Consider the following 16,631-nt stretch of genomic DNA (forward strand, 5'->3'; position numbering starts at 1 on the left):
GGGCCTGAACTCCCCGCTCTGTGCCCAGGTCTGCTCCCTGCCCACCAGTGTGCCCACGGGATGCTGGGTCCAGGCTGATGAGTCTGGGACCTTTGGGTCTGCTTGCTCTGGAGCAGGGCCTGGGACTCTGGGGCAAGCAGGAAGGCCCCACGGTGCCCACAGGCAAGAACTGAGAGGTTCTGCTTCAGGCACCAGCCCATGTGTGAGGAGTTGTGGGGTCTCAGCTAACAGAAGAGCCCTGAGCCCCACCCTCTGCAGTTAGGAGGCCCATCCTCCTCCCCTTCCCCACCACTCCTGTTTATTTGCCGTCTGGCTCTGAAGTGGGGTGAGGAAGGATCCACTGAAAGAGGCTGCACTGGCCTTCCTGTTTCCGTTAAACTTTACAGATTGCCATGGTAACGCAGCATCCTTTGTCGCCACAGTAATGGGCATGGCAGACAGGCAGAGGAGATAAACGTCAGAGTGGGCTGTCGTCTGGCACAGGGCCGGGCAGAAGCTCAGGATGATCTCAGTGCCCGGCCCCTCGCCAGGGAGACGGGCCCAGTGCCAGAGCACTGCTGACCCGGGAGTCTGCTGGGGGCGCTGGGTGGGGAGGGGCTCCTGATGGCCACTCTGCGGGCAGCCTGCTCTGCCCAGGAGGGCTGTGCTGGCCCAGGGGCTGGGCACACATGTTGGCACGGCCCAGAGTGAGCTGGGCACAGCCCAGGCTGGCCAGGGCACGAGGCGCTCTGGACCGCCCCCGCGGCGTCGCCTGCTCCCTGTGCAGCCCCCACATCTCACCAGCCGACTCCACCAGCGCCAGGCTCTTCAGCTTGGTGTTGCACAGCACCTCCTGCAGGTTGCGGTACTTGCAGTTCAGGGTGAGGTAACGCACGTCCCGCACCATGATGTCCTCCACCCGCATGTTGTACTTCCTGCAGAGAGGAAGGCACGGCCCTGAGCAGGGGGCGGGAGGGCTGCTGCCGAGCGCTCAGCCCTGCCGCGCGGGTCCCGTCCAAGCTACGCTCCCCCAGCACCTTGGGGGCAGGTGAGCGGCTCATCTGGGTGTGAACAGGCTGGGTCCCGGTCCCAGCAGTCCCCCAGGCCTGGGAACCACAGCAGCTGCTGCATGGTTCTAGTGCCCATCACCAGTGTGTCTGGGCACCGAGCGGAGCTCCTGGCCTGGGTCCCCTGAGCTCCCAAGAGCCTTGGCTTTGAGAGGGGCTTCCTGCAGAGGCTCCGGCTCCCCCCGGGGAAGGAAGCCCGGGCAGGCCCTTACTCCTGGTGCCCCCAGCCCAGCTCAGGCAGGTACGGCAGCTTCTTGATGCGGATGATGCTGTCGTAGAGTGAGGGCTGCAGGCTCTGGGCCACGGCGTTGGCCAGGATGACGGCAATCATCACGGGCAGGATGTGGGAGATCTGGCCCGTCAGCTCGAAGACGATCACGGCGGTGGAGACTGTGTGGGTCACGGCGCCAGAGAGCGCGGCTGCTCCTGTGCGTGGCAGAGAGCGGCACAGTGAGACCCTGGCAGGGCTGGAATGGCCCTGAGCCAGACCCCACGGAGCTGCCCCACAGTGATGCCCCCCAATGAGCCCCAGCCCCCCCCAGCAGCCCCAGGGAGGGGGACCAGTATGTGACCCCATGGCATAGCCCCCCCCACACCCCGAGGGAGCCCTCAAGCTGCTCTGCCAACCCGTCTGCACCAGCCACCAGCCTCCTGCTGCCGCCTGCTCCCATCACGGGCCCAGAGGAGAATTGGGCCCTGGCTCCCTGGTCCTGGCGCCCTGGAGACATCCCCCTCCGGGGAGGAGCCTAGACACGTCTCTGTGGTCGTACAGATTTGGGTTCCCCTGAACAGCCTGGCTCACTCCAGGGGCTGGCAGGAGGGAGATGCACCTGCACCACGAGTAGGTTCTTTGGGCGGTCGGACTGGCTGGAGCCCGTGGCAGCCTCTCCTCGGCCACGGAAACGTGGCGCTTACCTACCACGGCGTAGCCCCCCGGCACGATGCGGTAGGTGTTGCTGTCGGTGTGGATGCCATCCGGGAACCAGGCTGCCATGCTCTCTCCTACCAGCCGACCGAAGGCCGCACCTGCCCAAGGAGACAGGGGTCAGAGGGGGTCTGGGGGCAGCCCAGGCATCTTCAGGGAGGGGAGAAAATCGGTTGTATCCTGTTGCCTCTGGCACGGTGCCCATCCCTGTGGCGACGCGGCTGCGCAGGGGGCAGTCACTGCTCCACCAGTTCTGAGCTCCACAGCAGGGCCCTGCCCAGGGCTGCCAGCTGCTGTGCTCTAGGGAGCCAGCTAAGCAGACGTCCCAGCCCCTTAGTGCTGCTGGGGAAGTGGGAGCCGGAGCAGCACCATGAGAGGTGGCCCAAGGTGGCACTAGGGTCTGTACCCCCTATGGCTATTCCCTGCCCCTTCCTTCCCACCCTGGGTGGTTGGGGCTCTGGAGCGAGGATGGTGCTGGCTGCATGCTCCCGCAGGGGCAGGGGAGGGGTGCTGTGCCACCCAGCGCTAGTGAACACTGGGCCACCACCACTCCGACCAGGGCTGAGAGGTACCAAAGCTCCTTCCCAAAGCCCTGAGCAGGCCTGGCACTCCGGGAAAGGGCCTGCCCCGAGGGGCAACCCCCGGCATCAGGACCCCATCACACTCACGGGGCACCAGCCACACCAGGGAGCTGCCACTGTTGCCGGAGGACAACGGCCAGCACAAGGGGACTGTGGGCAAACCAGCTCTCTCCTCTCTGCCTGGAGGGGCTGGTTAGTAGCTCGTGGAGGCGCTGTCCCTTTGGGAGCTGGGTGGCATGGGTAGGGCTGCCCTGGGCTCTGCACAGGCAGGCCGGCTCAGGGCGAGGCCAGGAGTGCCTCCGGGGCTGGTACTCACCAATGACAAAGACGGGCATGAAGGTGCCGCAGGGCACTGGGATGGTGGTGGCCAGGGCTGACATCCAGAACTAAGGGCAGAGACATGAGTCAGGGGTCATCCAGCCAGCCAGATCCTCCGCACACCCACCCAGCCAGCGCCATGCCCATGCCCACCCAGACCACACGCACCCATCCAGGGGCCTGACCACACCCCAGCCAGGGCCACACCCATCCAGCCAGGGCCCCTCCCACACCCCAGCCCCGGTGCGGGGGAAGGGGAGGAGGAGAGGGGGTGTGAGCTGGACAGCCCCAGCCCTGGCGCGGGGACCCACCTTCATGAGGATGAAAACCAGCAGGGTGACGAAGACGTTGGCGTGCGAGTGCTTCCAGGCCTCAGAGATGCCAATGTACTCGAACTCCTCAGCCAGGCCCTGCTTGGCCCAGGTGCGGTTGTCAAACAGGGTCACCAGGGTGTCCTTCTGGCTGAGCTGCGGAGAAGGAACGTGGCAGACAGGGTGAACCCGGGGCAGCGCCTCCACCCCATCTCCCCACCCTCCCGAGGATGCTCCCTGTCAGGGACCTCGTGGGGGCTGGGTGCCCTCCCCAGCCCAGCCCAGCCCATCACAGCATCTGGCCCTCTGGCTGCTGGAGATCTGGGAGACATCAGGGCTGACACTACTGGAGCTTTGGCTCCAGATGCCAGGGTCCCGGGTTCAAGTCACAGCTGGGGCAAGCACAGAGCAGCAGGTTCTCCAAATGAGTGCCAATGATACCCACTGGGCAGGGCTGCCAGGCTAGGGTAGGGGAGCAGGTTACCTGGCCGGCCATGAACTGTCCGAAGCCAGGCGGGAAGGTGAGCGTGGAGATGAGCAGAGTGACCAGCGCGGGGAAAAGCAGGCGCCTGCGTGGGAGCAACATACACAGCAAGTGATCCCACCGCACCCACCACAACTGGCCCCAGCCCTCAGGGAAGGACTAGCACCACCCTGTGCCCAGCAGCTCCCATGCCAGCAGCTGCTTCATAGGGAACCAAAGAGCCCAGCCAGCATGCAGCGCCCCACCCAGCTCAATCCCCTGCTCCCCAACCCCAACTCGCCCCAGTCTGGGTTCTCCCTCCACCTGCTCTTCAGCCAGGCCTGGTTCTGGGGGTGCTGTACTCAGCGCCCCCTGCTCTGGGATCAAAGGGCCCCTAGTCTCAGGGAGGGAGCCAGCAGGCACCACTTACTTCTTCATCAGGAAGCGGTTGATGGTCTTCTGCTTGCGCATGAACTGGACGATCTTGCGGTTGAAGTAGACAAAGAGTGCCCCTCCGAAGCCACTGGCAATCCTGGGGAGAGGGGCGTCCGAGTGAGCCACCACCAGGAAGCTACTGCTGGGGTGGTCCTGTCAGGGATGGGGGGGGCACTGAGGATGCCCCCTGCCCCAGCACAGGGGGCCCAGAAAGAGGGGAGAGTCCCCTCATATATCCCTCCCCGTCCCACCCAGGAAGTCTGATATCTCTCCCCCCTGCCCCGCAGCAATGCCCCCCCCAGTGGGGTTGGAGTGACAGAAGGCACTGGACTCACCCGATGACAGCAAAGGCGGGCAGCTCCTGCAGGTCGAAGGGGAAGTCCAGCCGGAAGCGGGTTTTGAACAGAGCCGTGATGGTCTCTGGGGGGGACGAGACACCGCGGGGGGGAGCGTGTCACCCAGGGGACCTCCAGGGAGGCCTAGCACCCGGACGCCCTGCTCCAATACTGGGCAGCTGCTCGCCACTCAGAGCACTGCGGCCCCTTGGGCCCATGCCATTAGGCCGGGCCTGGCTGGAGACCCCCATGGCCTTGGTTGGACTCTGCTCCCCCCCAGCTCTGCCAGTGCCCCTTAATCCCACCCCCCAGCTCTGCCAGCGCCCCTCAATCCCAACCCCCGACTACCCCAGCCCTGGGCTTTCCCCACTCCCCAGCTCTGCCAGCGCCCCTCAATCCCAACCCCCGACTACCCCAGCCCTGGGCTCCTGCCAGCAGGGCAGTAGCCGGTGCAGGCTGGAGGGGCCGGTTCCCTGGGGGGCTGGGCGGGCTGTACCTTCGTCCTTGTTCCACACGGCGAGCACGCGGAAGATGAAGGCACTGAAGGTGGCGGCGAAGAACCCCCGCCAATAATTGCGGACGGCGAAGAAGGTGGACGTGACCTCGATGCTGAAGAGGACGCCTGGGGAGGCAGAGGGGAGGGGAAGAAGCAGTGCCACCATGGCCCCTTGGCACACTGGGGGCTCCGCTCCACACAGCCCGCGGCCCCAAGATGGGCCTCCCGGCCTGCACAGTCCACGCAGGGGCCGGCACAGGGTCACCAGACCCAGACACACCTCCTGGGGCATCTCCACTTCCCCAGGCTTTACATTTGTGTGCCAAGGCCTCTTGGGACCAGACTATAACCGCATGGGCAGCTCCTGGGGTTAGGTGGGCACCTTGGGTCCGTGAGGTTAGCCGCGTATGGGCACGGTCGCAATTTGCAGCTGGCTGGCCCTGAGGTGAGGATGGCAGCTGGGAGAGGGCCCTGAGCCACCCCCTGCCAGAGCCAAGTGGTCCCCTCTCCAGCCAGCTGGGCAGCCACCCCCAACAGCGAGCGGGTCCCGCCTTGGGGGCACAGGGGAGTGGTGCGAGTGAGTGGGCAGTGCTGGGGCATAAGCAGGGACCAGCCCATCTTGGGGGAGAGGGGGCAAGGCACTGACAGTCCAGCTGGGGCAAGCAGGAGGAACAAGCATACACAGACAGATGGACAGAGGGGGACACTGCAAAGAGTTAGACACGTCACCAACCTAGGAGCGCAAAGCAGCGAGGGAGCCATGGGGCCGGAGCTGGGCCTCCCTGGAGCGCAGAGAGGAGGGGAAAGGAGGAGATATTACATCTTCTGGGGGGATCGCCCTCCACGCAGTGGCCTCTGCCACCCCCGCCATGGGCACAGAGCCTTGGGGACCCCCCTAGGCACCCGGGAGGCCAGTCCTGGCCGGTGCGTGTCTCTGGAGCCCAGGGTACCTGCAGCGTTGAGGTGTGGGGGGGTTCTGGGGGCTGCTGGGCTCCGTCCCGGGAGGCCCGTACAGACTGGGTTGGTGCCCTGGGGCCTGTGTGCCCGGGCATGGGCAGGGCAGTCGGGGAGCGGCTTCCCTGCAGTTGGGGGGAAAGCGAGAGGCAACACAATGGCAGAGTGCAGGGGGGATCGGGGGCTAGTCCGGGCACAGCTGTGAGGAGAGAGGAAAGCAGGGGGCTGGGCCCAAAACCCTGTGTTCATCTGGCCTGCACGCCCCATAGCATCCACCTGTGTCCACCCGTCCCGCCGCTTGGGGGGTGTCAGGTGGGGACCCCAGCGACTTGGGGGGAAGAGGCGGTGGCCTGTCCCGGGCCTCGCTCCCGGCCAGTTTGGTGGCCAGCCAGGCCCAGGTATGCAGGGCCTCCCCTGCCATGTGGCTGTCCCCACCAGATCAGGGTCTTGGGGACACGAGGTGCAAAGGCCTGTGAGGGGGATGGGGCCCCCTGGCCAGGCACAGCTCCCATGCTGCCCTGCTGGAGGGCTGGGTTAGCTCAGAGCCATGGGCAGCTCTGGGATCAGGCAGGGCAGGGGCAGGGGAGGGTCCAGCCCCACAGCCCGCATGGCCGGCCCTACCTCCGATGGGGGCGGCAAAGCAGCAGCCGACGCCCACGGCACAGGCAGCCGCCAGCATCTCAATATTGCGAGACTCGTTCTGCAAGGCAAGAGAGAGCAGGAGACAATGGAGGGCAGCGCCGGGACGGGAGCTCCCTGCGGGGACACGCCCCAGGCAGCCGTGGCCAGAGAGACCCTCCCGGGGCTCACCTCTCCCCTGCCATGGCCGGAGACACCCCCGAGGGGCTCACCCGCTCCCCTGCCAGGGCCAGAGCCACCCTTCCACCCCAGCCAGCCATGGACAGAGACACCCCCCGTGGGGCTCACCCTCTCCCCTGCCATGGCCGGAGACACCCTCCTGCCCCACCCAGCCATGGACAGAGACACCCTCCCTTGGGGCTCACCCTCTCCCCTGCCATGGCCGGAGATACCCTCCTGCCCCACCCAGCCATGGACAGAGACACCCCCTGTGGGGCTCACCCTCTCCCCTGCCATGGCTGGAGACAACCCTGTGGGGCTCACCTGCTCCCCTTCCAGGGCCAGAGCCACCCTCCCGCCCCAGCCAGCCATGGACAGAGACACCCCCTGTGGGGCTCACCCTCTCCCCTGCCGTGGCCGGAGACACCCTTCAACGGGCTCACCCTCTCCCCTGCCAGGGCCAGAGCCACCCTCCTGCCCTGCCCAGCCATGGCCAGAGACACCCCCCATGGGGCTAACCCTCTCCCTTGCCAGGGTCAGAGAGAACAAACCTCCTGCCCCCCAGCCCAAAGGTCCCTCCGCATACCTGAGAGCCCCCACCCCCCGCCCAATAGACCTGCATTCCCAGCCCAGACCTGCCCCCGGTACCCGTTTGGTCAGCACCCGCAGGCCGCACAGCGTCAGCCTCTCACCTTGTAGATGCCTCCAAAGAGGGAGAGGAATTTGCTGAGCAGGGTGGCACACATGCTGGCAATGTGGACAAAGGGCCCCTGTGGGAAGAGTGCCAAGGACCGGTTACCACGGGCACCCAGCCTCAAAGCAGGGAGCCTTGTGGGAAGACTTGCTCATGGGCAGAGCTGCCCACCCACTGCACCTGGCACACGCCCCTCCAGCACCGCCCACCCACTGCACCTGGCACATGCCCCCCCAGCAGCGCCAACCACCCACCACATCTGGTACATGCACCCTGGTAGGGCCACCCGCCCACTGCACCTGGCACCCAGCTTGTGCCCCCTCCAGACATGGCCCAGTAGCTCCTCTGCCCCTCTTACCTCCTTGCCCAGGGGCATCCCGCTGCCCAGAGCACAGGTCAGGCCGATGACCTTGGCCACGAAGGTTTTGAGGGTGAGATATTCCTTCAGCACCACACCCCGGAGAATGGTCTTCATCTCGGGAATGCCAGAGCCTGGGGAAGGGGATGGGTGAGCACCCAGACAGAGGGTCCGTACCCTTTTGCGGGGGAAGGGAAGATCCAGGTTCAGCCCCCCACCCCCAGGCCGGAGAGCTGGGCACAGGAGGGGTGATTCCCCCAGGCGTGGCCTCGCACAGCGGGCTGGGGGATCCCAAGGGGCAGGGGCTGGCTCCTACCCACAGCCTGCGGGGCCAGGATCTGGGTGAAGCCGGCCGAGAAGGTGATGAGCACCACGGGGTAGGTAACCCAGGCCATGTACTGCAGGAAGATGTTGGTGTCCAGGCCCCCGTACATCCACTTCTGGGCTGCAGAGAGATAGGGGGAGTCACTGAGGGGGCTTGCTGGGATCAGGGTCACTGACTCCCCAAAGGGACTGAGCCTGGCCCAGCCCAGGGGAGGGAGGGCACAGATGGGGCCCCACTCAGGGTGACAGGGCCCCATCCAGAGGGGCCAAATGCTTCCACTGCCGGGAGCCTCTGCTCAAGGCAGCCACCATGTCACGGGACTGAGCCCAAACCCACGGGAAGAGACAGCACCCCTGGGCAGCAGCCTGCCTAGCCATGCCTCGGACACATCCCTGCCTGGCTGACACCTACCCAGCTCCACACCTGGGCCCAGCCCCCTGGCTGACAGGGTACCCAGCCCCCCACCTGGGCAATCCTGGCTGTGCCCTCAGGGTGCCAAGTGGACCAGCTGCCTGGCTCAGGTTGTGGGCATAGAGGCGAGTGGCCCCGGCCCCCCTCACCTTGCAGGCAGGTGGCTATGGCGAAGTCCATGGCCCAGCTCACTAGCGCCATGACCAGCCCCAGCAGGATGAGGAAGATCCAGTCCTCGCCCACCTTGGAGATGAGGAACTTCTGGCATCGCACGGTGCAGACTGTGGGGAGAGCGCGGGAGCTGAGCGTGGAGAGCGAAGGGCCCACCCTCCCTGCCCAGCCCCTGGAGGCAAGATTAACCGACCCCCCGTAACCTGTCTCCCACACGGCCACGGGGATGGGCACGGCTCAGACGCATGGAGAATCCGCACAGATCTCTTTGCAGCGATCCAAGCTCTCCAGCAGTGGGCCACTGGGGCACCGGGGGTGGGGGAAAGGGGAAATTGTGGGCTGGGGGAGCGTCCAGGACCCAGGCGGCCAGGTGGGCTGGGACACGGCCCCGGCAGACCCTCAGGGGTTAGCGCAGCCTGGGTATCTGCACTGAGCTCCGGGTCAGCTCCTCAGGACAGGGCACAGGGGATGGGCAGAGCCAGCCTGTGCCCGCTCCGGCTATTTGCCCTGGCTCCTGCCCTGGCCACAGGGACCTTGCAGGCCGGGCTCAAGCCTCTGTCGCTCAGGGAGAGATGGGGCTTGGAGGAGAGAAGTCAGAGCAGTCGGGCGCAGGGCCAAACTCCAGGAGAAGGGACACCCTCGGGTAGGGCTGGCCAGGGGTCCAGGAGGGTGCTGAGCCTGAAGGACCCAGGGGAGGGAGGAGCCGGCTCAATGCTCCCTGGGGACCCCAGCTGCCTTTGCATGGGTCAGCTCCTAGGAAAGGCATGGGCTGTGCCCCCCGGGGTGCCCTGAGCTCAGGGGGCACAGGCTGAACTGGCTCCAGGGCAGCGAGCCAACCAGCAGCTTGTGTTAACTCACCTGCTCTCGCCCAGACCTCAGCCGTGCTGGGCAGAGCAGCCCAGCCCCATACCCCCAGCTGGGGAGAGAGACAGGGAAGTTCTCACCCCCAGGGCTCTGCCTGGCCAGGGAACCTGGCACAGGATGGCAGAGAGGAGCACTCAGCAGGCGGGTCACCTGGGGCCCACCCACCCACGACTGACGCTGCCCCAGCCCAGAGCGCCCCTCAGCCAGGAACGCATGGGCACAGAGCTGGGAGGTTGCTGGGCAAATGGTCCTCCCACCCCACAGCTCTGCCAGCGCCCCTCAGTCCTGACCCACAGCCCCCTGCTATCTCAGCCCTGGGCTCCCCACCCACAGCGTCGCCAATGTCCCTCAGTCCCAGCCTAAGCTCCCTCTAAGCTACGTGGCCACGCAGAAGGCTCTAGCGGGCCACGCAGGCAGGGAGAGGCACCTCTCCCCTGGCCCCAGCCTTGGAGTTGCTGCAGCTGGAGAGAGGCGCCTTTCCCCCGGCCCCAGGCTGCTGCAACGAGAGAGGGCTGGGGGCAGTCCTCTCTCCCTGCCGCAGCCCCAGGGCAGCCTGCACCCCAAAGCCCTCGTTTCTGGCCCCCCTCCCAGAGTCGCCCCCACCCGCCCCGGAACCCTCACCCCCCTGCGTACCAACCCTCTGCCCCATCCCTGATCCTCCTCCCGCACCCCAAACCCCTCATCTCTGGCCCTACCCCAGAGCCCACAGCCCCAGCCAGAGCCATCACCCCCGCACACCCCAACCCCTCTGCTCCAGCCCTGAGCCCCCTCCACACTCCGAACCCCTCGGCCCCACCCCCGCCACACGTCACCTCCATCTTGGTGCACATAACAAAATTCATTCCGCACATGGATGTAAAAATTTAAGGGAACATTGGTCCCAACCCACATCCCCCGCTGCTATCCCAGCTCTGGGCTCCCCCCATAGCTCTTCCGGTGCCCCTCAGTCCTGACCTACAGCCCCCACTGCTATCCCAGCCCTGGGCTCCCCTGACCCATAGCTCTGCCGGTGCCCCTCAGTCCTGACCTACAGCCCCCACTGCTATCCCAGCCCTGGGCTCCCCTGACCCATAGCTCTGCCGGTGCCCCTCAGTCCTGACCTACAGCCCCCACTGCTATCCCAGCCCTGGGCTCCCCTGACCCATAGCTCTGCCGGTGCCCCTCAGTCCTGACCTACAGCCCCCACTGCTATCCCAGCCCTGGGCTCCCCTGACCCATAGTTCTGCCGGTGCCCCTCAATCCTGACCTACAGCCCCCACTGCTATCCCAGCCCTGGGCTCCCCTGACCCATAGCTCTGCCGGTGCCCCTCAATCCTGACCTACAGCCCCCACTGCTATCCCAGCCCTGGGCTCCCCTGACCCATAGCTCTGCCGGTGCCCCTCAGTCCTGACCTACAGCCCCCACTGCTATCCCAGCCCTGGGCTCCCCTGACCCATAGCTCTGCCGGTGCCCCTCAATCCTGACCTACAGCCCCCACTGCTATCCCAGCCCTGGGCTCCCCTGACCCATAGCTCTGCCGGTGCCCCTCAGTCCTGACCTACAGCCCCCACTGCTATCCCAGCCCTGGGCTCCCCTGACCCATAGCTCTGCCGGTGCCCCTCAATCCTGACCTACAGCCCCCACTGCTATCCCAGCCCTGGGCTCCCCTGACCCATAGCTCTGCCGGTGCCCCTCAGTCCTGACCTACAGCCCCCACTGCTATCCCAGCCCTGGGCTCCCCTGACCCATAGCTCTGCCGGTGCCCCTCAGTCCTGACCTACAGCCCCCACTGCTATCCCAGCCCTGGGCTCCCCTGACCCATAGCTCTGCCGGTGCCCTTCAGTCCTGACCTACAGCCCCCACTGCTATCCCAGCCCTGGGCTCCCCTGACCCATAGCTCTGCCGGTGCCCCTCAGTCCTGACCTACAGCCCCCACTGCTATCCCAGCCCTGGGCTCCCCTGACCCATAGCTCTGCCGGTGCCCTTCAATCCTGACCTACAGCTCCCACTGCTATCCCAGCCCTGGGCTCCCCTGACCCATAGCTCTGCCGGTGCCCCTCAGTCCTGACCTACAGCCCCCACTGCTATCCCAGCCCTGGGCTCCCCTGACCCATAGCTCTGCCGGTGCCCCTCAGTCCTGACCTACAGCCCCCACTGCTATCCCAGCCCTGGGCTCCCCCGACCCACAGCTCTGCCAGTGCCCCTCAACCCCGACCCTGCAGCCCTCTGCTCTCCCAGTGCTGAACAAAGATGCCCCTGGTGCCAGTTCATTGTGGGAGCTGCGCTGCGGGCAGTCCAGCAGAGACGGCTGCAGACGGAGACCCACAGTCCACTTGTCTCACACGCCAAACAACCCTGGACGTTGACATTTACATCACTCAGGGACCTGCCACAGCAGAGTGCCCTCAAAGGCCACGCTGGGGCAGAGTGAGAACTGCAGGGCCCCTCAACACCAAGCTGGGGTGTGGGGGAAAGAGAGGCAGGGCAGCATCTAAAGCAGCACAGCGCCCCCTAGTGCCAGGCTGGGCACGCGGAGATGGGCAGGGTGCGGCGGGGCAGCAGCACAACGCCCCCTAGTGCCAGGCAAGGGTGTCATTTCAGAAAATCCAAAGGATGTGGGGCAAACTAGTGTCGGCATATGGAACATGATAGGTGATTATATTATATCCTGCAAAGTGGGGAGGCAAGTGGAGCATATTGACCTATGACAAGTCTGGGGGACAACTGCCCTCTTGCCCCATAGCCAGTGATGCCACTGAGGCTGGGTGCAGGGACACGGGCTGGGGCCATCAGTCTCATCTCTCCTGGAGCGAGGTCTCTCACTCCCCACCGGCCGTGTTTCTTCCTCCCAGCCCTGGCACGCAGGGCACAGAGTGCCTGCGAGGTCTCCAGGGAGCGGGGTGTTGGGGGAAGTGAGGCAAGGCTGCTCACAGCACAGAAAGCCCTCCGCTGGGATAGCAGCGGGGGATGTGGGTTGGGACCAATGTTCCCTTAAATTTTTACATCCATGTGCGGAATGAATTTTGCAACGGGGAGATGTCCCGGGGGGAGAACAGAGCAGAGGAGGGGGCATTGCTGCGGTGCAGAGGGTGAGGCATGAGGCAGGCCAGAGGGATGGCTTCCAGGGCTCTGAGTGGGCCTCTAGAGACCCAGCCAGCGAGGAGCCAGCCCCAAGGCTGAGCAGGCACCTAAGGGATGGGCACCTCTTGAGCCCCGATGGCTGGTGGCTCCCTGGCAATGAGCCAGCCGGTCTCCTGGCCGATGTCTGAGCAAAGCAGGGGCTGATGCCGATGCTGCTGTGCCCACAGCAAGGTGCCCCACGGCAGCTCCACGGCCCAGAGCCACAGTGCTTGGCAGCATCGTGGCTTGGCAGCCCCAGCTGGCCCCAGCAGCCAGCCCGAGACTGAGGCTTCTCTGCCCCCACCTGTACCTGGGGCAGCTGCTCCGCTCAGCCTGCCACCCTTGGGCCTGGGCTCCCATAGAGATCCCACAGCCCCCATGCTCCTGGCCTGCAAAGCACTGGGGTCTGGGGCCGGGTCCTCAGCCTCGTCCGCCCTCTCGTGGCCACTACCATTAGTGCAGGCCCAGTGGATTGCTGCAGGGAGTCAGCACTTGGCTAACACCGGACAATTGGCACCAGCACTGGGAGATGTGTGTGTGTGTGTGGGGGATCAATCAGACCCAGAGCCCAGAAGAATGTGGCCTGCAGTGAGCGGCCCGGGATCAGATCGCACCCCATACTGGCTCCCCCAGCCCTGGCGCCTACGCTCAGGATAAGCCCAGAGGGGAGGTTGGGGGAAGAGGGAGGTGTTTCCAGGTCACCTGTGCCCCACTCATCCCAGCAGCTCAGAGCCTGCAGACACTGTGCCAAACTAATATGTAGATCCCAGACCCTGGGTATCCCTATGTGATGTTATTGATTTGAACGGGGACCGTACAGAACATTGTTGCAATCAAGGTCCTGTAGTGGCACCAAATCTTGTAGAAAGGGAGTCAAATAAGGTGTCTCAGACAAGGTTATGGTTTGCTGGTTATGATTATGCTGTCTGTGTATGTGTATCATTTTTGTGGTTAAAGTTATGAATATTGGCTCTATACTGTCTGTAGTTCAAACTTGTGCTGTGCTTCTGGGTGACACCCCAGACAAGTTGGTGTCAGCTCTGCCTAGCCTGCTTGATGGCCCATGAAGAACCATCAGCTACACAATTGACCCATTGAGAGAAGGCAGATACGCCTGGTGACTCAGCAAGGCACGCAGGGACATGCCTAGGGACAGAACTCAGGTTTTTCCATGCCATGTGCTGGGTAGCTTGTCTTTGGAACAAAGAAATAAAGACTACATGGCAAGAGACTATAAAAGGCTGTCAAGTATCAGGGGGTGGCCGTGTTAGACTGTAGCCACAAAAACAACAAGAAGTCTGGCGGCACCTTAAAGACTAACAGCTTTATTTGAGTATAAGCTTTTGTGGGTAAAACCCCACTTCTTCAGATGCATGGCGTGAAAATTACAAATGCAGGCATTACATAATGACACATGAAGAGAAGGGAGTTACCTCAAGTGGAGAACCAGTGCTGACAGGACCAATTTGATCAGGGTGGATGTGGTCTACTCCCAATAATAGGTGAGGAGGTGTCAATTCCAGGAGAGGCAAAGCTGCTTTTGTAGTGAGCCAGCCACTCCCAGTCCCTATTCAAGCCCAAATTAATGGTATTAAATTTGCAAATGAATTTTAAAGTTCTGCTGTTTCTCTTTGAAGTCTGTTTCTGAAGTTTTTTTGTTCAAGAAAAGCTACTTTTAAATCTGTTACTGAATGTCCAGGGAGATTGAAGTGTTCTCCTACAGGGTTTTGTATGTTACCATTCCTGATGTCCGATTTGTGTCCAGTATTTGCAACCTGAAGCAAATACTCACCAGCAACAACACACCACACCACAGATACACTAATCCAGGAACCAATCCCTGTAACAAACCCCGTTGCCTACTCTGTCCCCATATCTACCGTAGTGACACCATCAGAGGACCCAACCACATCAGCCACACCATCAGGGGCTCATTCACCTGCACATCTACTAATGTTATATATGCCATCATGTGCCAGCAATGTCCCTCTGCCATGTACATTGGCCAAACCGGACAGTCCCTTCGTAAAAGAATAAATGGACACAAATCGGACATCAGGAATGGTAACATACAAAAGCCAGAGGGAGAACACTTCAATCTCCCTGGACATTCAGTAACAGATTTAAAAGTCGCTTTTCTTGAACAAAAAAACTTCAGAAACAGACTTCAAAGAGAAACAGCAGAACTAAAATTCATTTGCAAATTTAACACCATTAATTTGGGCTTGAATAGGGACTGGGAGCGGCTGGCTCACTACAAAAGCAGCTTTGCCTCTCCTGGAATTGACACCTCCTCACCTATTATTGGGAGTAGACCACATCCACCCTGATCGAATTGGTCCTGTCAGCACCGGTTCTCCACTTGTGAGGTAACTCCCTTCCCTTCATGTGTCATTATGTCATGCCTGCATCTGTAATTTTCACTCTGTGCATCTGAAGAAGTGGGGTTTTACCCACAAAAGCTTATGCCCAAATAAATCTGTTAGTCTTTAAGGTGCCACCAGACTCCTTGTTGTTTTTATAAAAGCCTGATGCCTCATCTCCATCTTATCTGCAGTCCTGCTTCTTACTTCTGGAGGGACTTTGCTACAAATGGAAGCTCTACACAAAGGACTGAATGATCCATCCCAGCTGTGGATGTTCTCCAGAGACTTGATTTGAACCTGCAGCTTATTCCATTATTGCTACAAGCCTGAACCAAGAACTTGGCCATCACTGTATGTCATTGATTCCATTGAACCCATTCTCGCTCTCATCTCTAGCTTTTTCCTTTTATGAATAAACCTTTAGATTTTAGATTCTAAAGGTTTGGCATCAGCGTGATTTGTGGGTAAGATCTAACTTGTATATTGACCTGGGTCTGGGGCTTGGTCCTTTGGGATCGAGAGAACCTTCTTTCTTTTACTGGGGTATTGGTTTTCATAACCATTCATCCCCACAACGAGTGGCACTGGTGGGGATACTGGGAAACTGGAGTGTCTCAGGGAATTGCTTGTGTGACTTGTGGTTAGCCAGTGGGTAAAACCAAAGTCCTCTCTGTCTGTCTGGTTTGGTTTGCCTTAGAGGTGGAAAAACCCCAGCCTTGGGCTGTAACTGCCCTGCTTTAAGCAATTTGTCCTGATTAGCACTCTCTGTTGGGTCCCGTCAGAACCAGCATCATTACACCCTATAACCCTTATGCACCTCTCCGCTGCCCTCTGCTAGTGGGCACCAACAGATCCCTAGGGCACAGACACTCCCCCCATCCGATGGTTCCTCTCTGCCCTGGAGACTGTGGTCACCTGAGCTCACCCCCTGAAAGTAGACAGCCTCTCCTCACACCACTACCCACTCATCACCTCCAGGCACACCCAGGACCGAAAGCACATTCCCTGAGCAAGAACAGCCTGGCTTGGAGGGGTGCACTTGGGACCCTTCCACACCACACGTTGCGGCCAGCTGCCCTGGGCTCGGTTACAGTCATAGCGAAGACAAGGCCCTGGGCAGGCTTGGCGAGAGACAGGAACTGCCCCCATCACGGCCTAGCCAGCGCGGACCCAGCCTAAGGACACCAGCGATAATTGGGGCAGGCAGTTCGGCAGTGCCGATGCAGGCCCAAGGAGTTCCCAGCCTCACGTTTGCCCATGGAGTGATGCTCCCTGCGACAGTGACGAGAACTCTGAGCTTGGCTACTGCATCAGGGCCCTGGCAGCAGGCTGGCAATGGTTGCCTGGAGGAGTGATGTGACTTGGGTTAGGAAATCCCTTTGCTGAGCCTGTTCTTAGCTTTCCTGCCACGCTGTCCCTGAAGGGGGGAAGCCTGGAGCACCCACAGCCTCCACAGAGCTCTGAGGGAACATGGGAGATCAACTGGGGGGCTCAGATACTGGTGCCCCTTGTCCTAACAGAGGATGTCAGACAAAGGTCTTTGTCCCGGGGTGTGTCTTAAGGCCCCAGAGCTAGAAGCCAGTGACAGGACTCCACCCAGGCTCACGGGGCTTGGAAGCACGTGGCACCCTGCCACTGGATCCACTTGCAGCAAACTGGCGACTGGCTGCCTGGGATTGG

At 62.3% G+C, this 16,631-nt stretch overlaps 1 protein-coding gene across 3 annotated transcripts in view; it reads right to left on the bottom strand.

Annotated features, from left to right (window-relative positions):
• The window catches only part of CLCN2 (chloride voltage-gated channel 2), a 45,604-nt gene that overhangs the window by 8,088 nt on the left and 20,885 nt on the right, over nucleotides 1–16,631 (bottom strand). For 2 of the 3 annotated variants that reach the window (XM_048865457.2, XM_048865456.2), the window contains exons 3-16: nucleotides 8,600–8,731; nucleotides 8,031–8,159; nucleotides 7,715–7,848; nucleotides 7,355–7,432; nucleotides 6,486–6,564; nucleotides 4,911–5,036; nucleotides 4,415–4,499; nucleotides 4,075–4,176; nucleotides 3,666–3,750; nucleotides 3,182–3,337; nucleotides 2,869–2,938; nucleotides 1,962–2,072; nucleotides 1,259–1,472; nucleotides 781–914 (exon numbers count right to left, since the gene is read on the bottom strand). In XM_048865457.2, coding sequence (XP_048721414.2) covers nucleotides 781–914; nucleotides 1,259–1,472; nucleotides 1,962–2,072; nucleotides 2,869–2,938; nucleotides 3,182–3,337; nucleotides 3,666–3,750; nucleotides 4,075–4,176; nucleotides 4,415–4,499; nucleotides 4,911–5,036; nucleotides 6,486–6,564; nucleotides 7,355–7,432; nucleotides 7,715–7,848; nucleotides 8,031–8,159; nucleotides 8,600–8,731 — 1,635 coding nt within the window. The other variant, XM_048865458.2, reaches the window with a different exon arrangement.

The sequence above is a fragment of the Caretta caretta genome, chromosome 9, assembly GCF_965140235.1.
Source record: "Caretta caretta isolate rCarCar2 chromosome 9, rCarCar1.hap1, whole genome shotgun sequence".
NCBI classification, from domain to species: domain Eukaryota; kingdom Metazoa; phylum Chordata; order Testudines; family Cheloniidae; genus Caretta; species Caretta caretta.